This window comes from Melopsittacus undulatus, chromosome 2 (genome assembly GCF_012275295.1).
Source record: "Melopsittacus undulatus isolate bMelUnd1 chromosome 2, bMelUnd1.mat.Z, whole genome shotgun sequence".
Taxonomy (NCBI): Eukaryota; Metazoa; Chordata; class Aves; order Psittaciformes; family Psittaculidae; genus Melopsittacus; species Melopsittacus undulatus.
The window spans coordinates 96,027,332-96,037,337 of record NC_047528.1 but is presented as its reverse complement, the minus strand read 5'-3'; the positions used below and the strand labels follow the sequence as shown (position 1 = coordinate 96,037,337).

General features: G+C 46.4%; 1 protein-coding gene across 1 annotated transcript; it reads right to left on the bottom strand.

The window, feature by feature from the left end:
• Window positions 1-1,072: 1,072 nt before the first annotated feature.
• On the bottom strand, window positions 1,073-9,780 carry ADAMTS1 (ADAM metallopeptidase with thrombospondin type 1 motif 1). Its single transcript, XM_005151635.3, has 9 exons — window positions 8,703-9,780; window positions 7,963-8,309; window positions 7,387-7,519; window positions 6,804-6,971; window positions 5,313-5,599; window positions 4,886-5,072; window positions 4,608-4,783; window positions 3,550-3,725; window positions 1,073-3,171 (listed from the first exon to the last, which is right to left on the bottom strand). The coding sequence occupies exons 1-9, from the start codon at window positions 9,241-9,243 to the stop codon at window positions 2,421-2,423; spliced, it is 2,766 nt and encodes a 921-aa protein (XP_005151692.3). The 5' UTR covers window positions 9,244-9,780; the 3' UTR covers window positions 1,073-2,420.
• Between the last annotated feature and the right edge of the window lie 226 nt (window positions 9,781-10,006).

The window sequence follows — 10,006 nt, the reverse complement described above, 5'->3', positions numbered from 1 at the left end:
GTTTTAACCTGATGTAGTAAAATATACATGTATATATATATACATGAATGCAAATAATTTTGTTGTATTTATAAATATTTTAAGTATTATACTTTGTATTATATAATAAAAATATGATGTATAAAATACTTTAAAGTATTTATAAAGCCAGAAAGTGATTGGCTTCCTCATAAATAATGTTAGAAGTAAAATGTTCCCCAGTATTTTTGTATGTCAAAAGCAAAGTAATGCTCGATGAAGTGTGACGTGATGAGAATTTTTCTATGTGCTTTAGAAGGGCCAGGATTTTATCCGTGGAATAAAGTGGGAACTATTTCTGCAAGACAGAGTCCAAACACTGGCAAAGGAAGTTTTAATAGATTTTTACATTACACAAAGCCAAAAGTATTCATAAATTACTGATGTCTCAAATTCCATGGCAAAAATCCTACCAAGTCCAACAGAGATTTTCCCCCGACTGCAGTGGTCATGAGATCAGAAATGAGAGAGCAAAAATCAGCTTCTTGATGCTTAGTATGTATTTTAACATTATAAAACGTGTAACCAACAGCGTTAGAACAGCTCACTCATGCAGTACTTCTAATTAGAAAAGCATGATCAGGAGGCCCTCCAGAAATCTGAGGGGAAACCTCTGACTGCCAGTTAATGGTTTCGAATTTTGAATGATTCTTTCCCAGTAGGATAAGGTTAAGTGGAGCAGGTAAAACTGCTACTTTTGTACATATTTTGTTGGTTATAAACACTACTGACAGCAATACTTCCTCTGTAAGCTGTTAGTAAAACCAGTGGCACCAGTCCAGTTGCACTTCATTTTTTCAGAAGATGAAACAGTGCTGAGCACCCTGTTAGTGGTTGAGTAATAAACTAGAAAATTACCCCTTTTACCGTGGTATATGACATTATGGGTAGAGTTTTCCAAAGCCCTTCACTAAAACAGTCAATTAGTAGCCTAAGCTACCAGTCGTTTTGAACTATGTGGTTTAGCTTTTTTTCATCACATTTGCCTTAGATCCCAAGTTCTTTCCACTCAATGAACTAGTTTTACTCCAGTGAAATAAAGATGCTCCATTTCCAAAACTTATAAGATTCATTTATTACCTCTAGTAACATATTATACTGTATAAATACTCTATCCTTGTTATATGTCCTTTTAAAAAAGCGATAACTTAGAAGATCACATTAGACAAGAAGTATAAAAATAAATACGCTCATTATATGCAATTATTACAAATTATAACCCTTCCCAGAAGGGAAAGAAATATAAAATACTTATGAAGTATATAAAATCTATAGTAATATATTTTACTATATACATATGGAAAGCCATATTCTCTCATTGTCTATGGACTGGCACAAACATTTTTTTATGCGAATATTGGCGTATTGCTGTGGATGGACCTGCTATCCTTCAGCTTTGTCTTCCCGCCTATCAGTGATTTGAGCACTACAAACCGATCAGAGGCCACATAGGAGAGGTTCCCATTCATAGCGGGATTGCTTGTTTAACTCAAATGCAAATAATTTCCATTGGCTGGGATAAGGTAAAAGATTTGAATGTGAAAGCATGACTAGATGCTCACAAGTGCCATCAGTCTGTTTGACAGGATGGTAGGACCGAGCTCCAATCAGACAAGCCTATGGAAAGTATGCAGAAGGCACAAAAGACCATGACACTATGTGTTCCATGATTTCCACTTTTTCTAGCCTCTGCACTACATGTCACCACAGTGGTGTTGGGAGTGGATGAGAGAAATGGACAGGCACATTGGGATGACATAAAGATACTTTAGAAAAAGTGACATTCTAATTAGCTGTAGAGTTGACTGACTGTTCTTGGTACTTCTTACTCTTTCCAGATAGAGAATATGGCTTTATTTTTATATAAAACTATTCTCTGAAACAATAGCAGCCATGAATGACATAGTTAAAGCTCCTTTTCCAATCCTGTTTTTTGCCCTTCATGAGGTAGGTAAGCCCTAACCAATTATTTTAAACTATCTTTTCCACTCTCCTTTCCCTCCCCTTCCTACACATGGGGACTTGATCAGTACCACAATGTAAATCCAAAAGAAGGGAGAAATAACCAAACCCCAAAATGCTTGCTTAAACGGGTTTCAGGCACTGCTCATGTTTTGTTTAATTTGTAACAGACTTAAAAAAAGGCAGTTATAATGCCCTTGGGCCTTATCTGCTGAAGACGAATGAGTGACATGGGTTTGCTATCCTATCAAACTTTCAGTTGGCAGGGTATTTTTAGGATGCAATGTCAACCAAAGCTATTTGCACTGTGCCATCTCAATGGATCCTCACCATCAATTTTGTATGCAAAAACATATGCGCTGCCTCTAGCCCTCTTTTTTTTTCAGTGCATTTTTCTGAAGGAAAATAAAATAATAATAAAAGATGTTAGCTTTCCCAACTTATACAATTTCACTGCAGTCCGTAACGTTGCAGAAGTCTATTAGGTGTTTTGGTTTCTTGGAAGGCTCACAGCTTTCTTGTGGCAGCACGCTGCCATCGTAAGAAATACATTTCAGCAACCTCTTCTTGAAACCTTTCCCGCACGTCTTAGAGCAGGGCGACCAGTCCCCCAGCTGCCACTGCGGGCAGGGCACGTCGGCACAGGGACGCACATCGCTGGGCTTCAGCTCCCGGGCACAGTCAGCGGCCAGCCGCCCCTGGGGATCCCGGCACTCTACTGCCCGCCGCTGCCAGCCTGAGCCACACGACTTGGAGCACTCGCCCCAGTCCTCGATGACCCACTCGGAGGAGATGATCTCCCTGATGGCATTGAAGGACTCTTTCTTTCTAGTGGGCACTTTCTCTGACCCAGGCTGTGCAGGCTTCTTCACAAAATAGGTGTACTTGATCTTGGGCTGTGGCAGGTCTCCCACTGTGAGGACCTGGATGGTCAGGGGCTCTTTCAGAGGGCTGAAACTGCGGATCCTCTCCAAGGCAGCGGAGGAGCCGCTGTACCTCAGCACACTGCCTTTGTAGGTGATGTCCTGCTCCAGCGTTGAGAGGGTGTAATCACCATTGAGAATGTAGGTGCCATCTGCAGCTTTGATGGCAAGGAAGCTGCCATCATGCCTTGTGCCCCTGTGGTTTCGCTGCTTCACCTCAATGTTCGTCGCCCCAGCTGGGATGGTGACAACATCATGGTAGCCAGGTCTGACCAAGAGAAAAGAGAGAGACTGAATCCTCTGCTCTTCCCTGAGAAAGGGAAGAAGCTGCCCAGCACAAAACTAAATTTCATTTGAAGATGAAGCATTAAACTCCTGAGCTACCAACCTAGTCAAATTAATGGTTTAAGGGATTTGCAAAATCACATCCCAAATTATTGCTACAGAAGAGCTTGTAAGGGGCTTCTTTCACTGGGATCTATCTCACTGTAAGCTATCCTTAGTCAGGTGGCTCTGAGATCAAATCTCAGTTCCAAACATAAACTGCAACAACGTCTCACCTTGGAAACTCAAAACTTGGAAACCCAAAACTTACAGCAACGAAACATTAACCAGAATAAAATAAAAGCAGCAGTTCCATACTCACTTTGCTCTAACAAGTGTGCCAGACACTTTCTTGCAAGTGGATCCATTGCCACCGCAGATACCACATTTGTCAAACTTCTTATTGGACCCTATCATACGGTCACAGCCAGCCTTTACGCACTGCCCCTGGACGCAGACAGAGGTGGAATCGGGGCTACACAGGGTACCATCCACAACCTTTGCAGGAAACAAGCAGTAGGGCATTTGATTTTAAGAGGCACGTTACTCTGAAATTGCTCAATACAGAAACATACCAAATGCAAAATATGGACAGGTGGAAGACCTGCAGCACCCCTATTTTCAGGGCTTTCTAAACTAAATTCAAAGCAGCCCACAGACAGTTGGAGATATGCATGCTATTTTCATCCCACTTGCAACAATGATGCCATATTGACAGGAGAAAACAATTTCTTTTAATGCCCTTCCCCCCAAAAACCTTACCCCACAGAACTGTTTTACTGATTTCATGTAAAGAAAGAGCTTTGTTTTCTAATATCCCTAGAAGGTAGTCATGTTCTCGAAGGACAGGACCAAAATTGCTTTTAATGGTGCTCAATGTACCCTTTACTTCTAGGAGCACTGCCCTACAAAAAAACTTCTATGTCATCACCCTGGTAGTTATTGGCTCTCACCATCGTATGACCGCGAATTCAAGTAGCTATGCATGATGAACATTTTTCCTATTGTTCATTTTAAGCTGTCAACATATTAGTAACTGGTATGAGAAAGCACCAATGTTTTGGCAAAGAGCCACCACAGTTTTCCAAACATATCTCAATGTAGTTGCATTGGTGTTAGGAAAGGAAAGGAAACTAGGGTGGAGGGGGTAGAGGAGGCAGTACGTGTGAAGTAACTGGAAAGACTGCGCCAGAATATTTAAAGCATGTTTGCACTGATCAAGCTGTACATGTGGGAAGAGGAAAAGGAATAATCTAGCTGAAACACGAGAAAGACAAGACTGCAGGTTTCTAAACTGCTTGACTCTTAACTTCACATAAAGATTAGAGGAAATAAATATCCTATTCATGATTAGATGGATGAGGTAAGGTTTTGACATACCTTTGGCTGTAAAACAAAGAAGTATCCCGTTCCTTTTGCTCGGCAGACCAGCTTGCATCTGTCCTTTGGAGACACACCGGCAAACTTGGGTGTCCACTCCACTGCAGGTCCACTTCCAAAGGGAGACTTGGAAAACTCATTGTGCTTTTCGCATTGTTCCTCCCTAAAGGTTTTGCCTGCAGGCAGAGGAAAGACAGGTGGACATAAGCTCATCTTCTGTACGTGCTCTTCCTCCATAAGATACCCTTCCTCTGCCTCAGAAATGGGGAAAAGATTACCATCATTGTCCGGACAGTCCTCTATGTTACATGATCTGTATTGCACCCGCTTCCCTTCACAGTATTTTCCCCCATTCCTCGGGACAGGGTTGTCGCACTCCCTGAAAGAATACTGTACTCCACCACCACAGGTCCGGGAGCACTCTCCCCATGCCCCCCAGGAGCCCCAGCTCCCATGCACCGGTGTCTGGAAGGACAAGCAAAAGCAGAAAGAAAAAGTTAATGCAGTAAAAGCAAAACAAAAGCAAACCACAAAACCCACAATCATGCTCATTTCTACCTAAGCCAGTTGTAGAAAAAAAGCTGTTTGTTTTATCTGTTATCTGACTCCGTTTATTCAAGCCCTTTTAACTGATTACTCCCACTGAAGCATTATGCATGCTGTTGTGCACCCCAAGATATATTCCCATTTATTTTTAATACTTACATCATAATGCTTCTTCTCAGTTTTATTCACACACTTGCCATTCATGCACCACTTCCCTTCCCCACAACTGGTGCCGTCTGCCCAAGGGAAGTGTTTGGTTTGGCACACAAGCAGTCCCCCAGAAGTGCCAGTACACCACAGCGTCGTACACGTACTGGCTGCATCAGGGCAGTGCTTGGACTCATCTCCAAATGTAAACTGGCACTGTCTGTTTGCATCGTACAACGTGCCAGGCAAGTCAGAAGGAAGCTGGATTGGTTTGTGGGGCTTGTCCAACAGACATTCACCTGAAAAGGAAGAAAAAAGAAAAATAGTAAAGAAACAAAATGACAGACAATTGTGTAAGTGAATTCAGTTTCAAAAGGGAACTGCATTCACTTTGTAATGTAAATCTCTGAACCAATTTGTGCATCATTGTTGTCTTCTAAATTTACTGGCATCATGTAAAGGGTTAACTCTATGCTGCAGCAGAAAGCACTGGGATGAATGGAAAGAAGGAAGAAAGAGAGGAAGGAGGGAAGGGGGAAAAGAAAGGGAAAAAAGGGGAAAAAGTGGAAAGAAAAGTGGAAAAAGGAAAATGGAAAGGATATAAAAGAAAGAAAGGAAAAGAAATGAAAGGAAAAGAAAGGAAAAGAAATGAAAGGAAAAGAAAGGAAAAGAAATGAAAGGAAAAGAAAGGAAAAGAAATGAAAGGAAAAGGAAGGAAGAAATGAAAGGAAAAGGAAGGAAGAAATGAAAGGAAAAGAAAGGAAAAAATGAAAGGAAAAGAAGGGAAAAAATGAAAGGAAAAGAAGGGAAAAAATGAAAGGAAAAGAAAGGAAAAATGAAAGGAAAAGAAAGGAAAAATGAAAGGAAAAGAAATGAAAAAATGAAAGGAAAAGAAAGGAAAAAATGAAAGGAAAAGAAAGGAAAAAATGAAAGGAAAAGAAAGGAAAAAATGAAAGGAAAAGAAAGGAAAAAATGAAAGGAAAAGAAAGGAAAAAATGAAAGGAAAAGAAAGGAAAAAATGAAAGGAAAAGAAAGGAAAAAATGAAATGAAAAGAAAGGAAAAAATGAAAGGAAAAGAAAGGAAAAGAAAGGAAAAGAAAGGAAAAGAAAGGAAAAGAAAGGAAAAGAAAGGAAAAGAAAGGAAAAGAAAGGAAAAGAAAGGAAAAGAAAGGAAAAGAAAGGAAAAGAAAGGAAAAGAAAGGAAAAGAAAGGAAAAGAAAGGAAAAGAAAGGAAAAGAAAGGAAAAGAAAGGAAAAGAAAGGAAAAGAAAGGAAAAGAAAGGAAAAGAAAGGAAAAGAAAGGAAAAGAAAGGAAAAGAAAGGAAAAGAAAGGAAAAGAAAGGAAAAGAAAGGAAAAAGAAAGGAAAAAGAAAAAAAGAAAGAAAAGGGAAAAAATAAAGAAAAGCAAAATAAAAGCAAAGCAAAGAAAAGAAAGGAAAAGAGGAAAGGCTACTAAATCACAAGAGCTTAAACACCACATCAATGGAAAGCTTAATAATCTTACCATGACCATTATCCAAAAATGTTGTAATCATGTAGGCACTACACGGAGACCACGGCTGGCTGCGGTCCAGATTGGAAAGCATAGATGCCATCATGTGGAAATCCCGGCTTATTCCATTAATACCAGCACACTGCTTTGCATCGTCATGAGGCATGTTAAACACGTGGCCTTCCAAAAAAAAAAAAAAAGGAAAGTTTGTGATTTTAGGAAGTCTGTCCTATGCATTACCGATACTGTTCTAAGTACTGCTCTGAGCTGCTCACAGCCTGGGCTTTAAATAATAACCTGAACCTGAATCCTGCCAAATTTTAAGCAGATGGTACCGTATCTTAGCTCCGCTCACAGCCCCCTCATGCTTTTTTTCCTGCTATCCATCAGATACACAGCTCTTGCAGTCAGTGCTGTGCAGACAGGATTTGTTTTCCACAGTTCAACCCTACTACGAGGCAAAGCTTGGCCTCCTCCTGCCTGCTCTGGGGAGTGAAGGGGCGAGCCCACAGTGTGGGCTGGGCAGCTCACTGCTTTACGGCATTGAGCTGGTTTCAATTAATCACGTGAAATCACCCTTCAAAGCTTCAAGTACCTAGTTCGTGGGCTGTTGTAAAGGCAGCCTGTAAACCATCATCTTCTATGATAGAGCAACTGCGGTTTAGATCACAAACCGTTCCCACATCAGCCATCCCAAGAGTATCACATGTCTTGGCACCGCAGAGGTCCTGTAAAAAAAAGGCAGTTTCATTATTAATCAGATCAGAGACTTAACCTTGGCAAGAAACATCCAGCCCTGGCAGTCTGCCTTTACTTATGGAAAGAGCTTAAATATTCAGTACTTCAATGGGTATGATGGCAAAAATCTGTCTTTGGAACATACACAAGGGTTACACGTAGAAATAAAATGCATAATTTCCATACTAAATCTGCTAAAAATATATGAGGCAGAAACACACTGCACATACTGTGAGTTTCACCTGAGATGGTGCAAACAGCAAAATAAGCAACTAAATGAAAATCAGCTAATTTCATTTTCAGTCTGCTCTGCTGAAGCTGTGATGACACAGGACTGCCCCTGAACACTTTTTCAGAGGTCTCCTGGTACAGGGAACCTCTGGGGGTCCGGAGCAATGGGTGTGGGGATGGATTTGACCTATGTGTCCCTCACCTGCCTGGTGAAAAGGATTGCTGTGTCGTAGTGCTCTGCATGCCGATCGCTGGGTGGGTTGTGCTGCTTCTGCCAGCTGCAGAAGTTTCTCAAAGTAAGGGCTGCGTTGGAAGAGATATCAGGTCCCTTCCGCTCCTCATAAATGACCATGATTTTCACCACCACGAGGCTGATGGAGTTGCGGATGCTGGGGTGCTTGTACAACTTGGCTGCCACAGAGAGCAGCGTCAGGAGATAGTGCTTCAGCCCGCTGCCGTGGAACTCGGCCATGGACTGGTCGGCTACCAGCATGGTCTCCACGTAGCGGGGGCTGGACACGAACCTTTTCTTCCTTCTGCTTCCCGTTTCTGCATTAAAAAAGGAGAGGGAGAGAGCAGGAAAGTGCAGGTGAGCACAACAAAAGAAATGTCGTTTCGAGACAACCTTAAGGGACCCAAATCCCACCAATACTCAAGATTTGCATCACAAGGATATATACCCCACGGCCCGCGCCCGTCTCCCACCCCCAGATTTCGGCAGTGACGGCTGAATAACCCCACCTCTTACAGCCGCCGGGCAGAGGGGCGATACCCGCGCCACGGTGGGCGTACACTCCACCGCCCCTCGGGGTGGGGACGAAGAGGAAGCACTGGCCTGGCCCCACCGCCAGGCCCCTGTGGGGCGGGGGCGCAGGGCGAGGCAGAGTCCCCCTTTCCTTTCTTCCCCTCCCCGCGTAGGGCAGCGGGGCGCCCCGACGGTACCTGCGTGCCCTGCGGGCTCCGAGCCCGCAGCCTCCGTCTCCGTTCCCGTCCCCTTCTCGGCCTCAGCCTCAGCCACGGCGCAGCGGGCAGCGGGGGCAGCGCGGCGGGCCCCGCGCAGGCGGAGGAGGTGGGCGCCGCGGCTGTGCGCGGTGCCGGGGGCAGGCTGTATGAGGTACTGGCGGCCCCGAAGGGAGAAGGCGCCGCGCATCCCCGCGCATAGGCTGAGGGCTGCGGCGGAGCTGGGGTCCCGGTTGACGGTGCCGGAATAGAAGCAGCGGGAGAGATCGTCCTCCGGCGGCGGCGGCGGCCCGCCCAGGTACTGCAGGGTGAAGTCCGGGGCCAGGAAGCTGCTGTCGGGCTCCAGCTCCAGCGTCAGCCGCTCCCCGAAGGCCTCCAGGCGGAAGCGCTCCCGGCCGCCGGCAGCGCCCAGGCGCCGCGGCACCACCAGCGCCTGCCGCTCCGCGCTGCACAACCCCAGCAGCGCCGACAGCACCGGCACCAGCACCAGCACGGGCGCCTGCAGGCGCCCCGCGGTCCTCATTGCGGCCGCCGAGCTCGGGACGGGCAAGGCTTGCTGCTGCAGCCGCCGGCTTGACAGAGCCCTTTATATTGCTTTATTTGGTTTTATAGATAGATATATTTAGGATTTTTTTTGCTTTCAGGATTTGGGGGTCTCTTTAGTTTCTTTCTGCCGGTGAAGCAGTGGGAAGGGTCCCGCGGTCACTGCAAAGGCGGTGTCGGCATCCCCATGGCTGGAGCGCGGCGGCGGGGGAGCGAGGGTCTGCGAGGGGAGCGGCCGGTCCGCTCCGTCCGTCTCTCGGTCCTCTTCCTCTCGCTGCCTTTTCTCCTTCCCGCCGCCTTCTCAGCTCTCCCCAGCAACAGCGGGCGGGGAGTCAGCTCCGCTCCGGCGAGTCTCCGCTCGCCCCTCCGGCAGCCCCGGGACGGGCCCGCCGACACTTCCACGGCCCTGCGTGGCGGGGAGGAGGCGAGCGCCGAGAAGCCTCCCGTGCTTGCGGAGAACAGAGCGTACAGCACCCCCAGCACTCCGCGCCCCTCCGCTGCGCTCCCGGCGCCTCCGCCGTGCGGGGTGAGTGCAGCAGCAGTCGCCGCCACCGCCCTTTATGGGGTTTGCCCGGGCCACCCCCACCCCGGCGCGCCCCACCGCCCCCCGCCGCGCCGCCCCTCTCCCGCGCCGCTGAGCTCACTGCGTGCGTAACGCGGCCGCGGGCGGCCCCCGCCTCCCGTGCCCCCCCGCAGCCCCCGACGGGGCGGGACGGGGCGCGGCGCGGCGGGCAGAGCCAGGG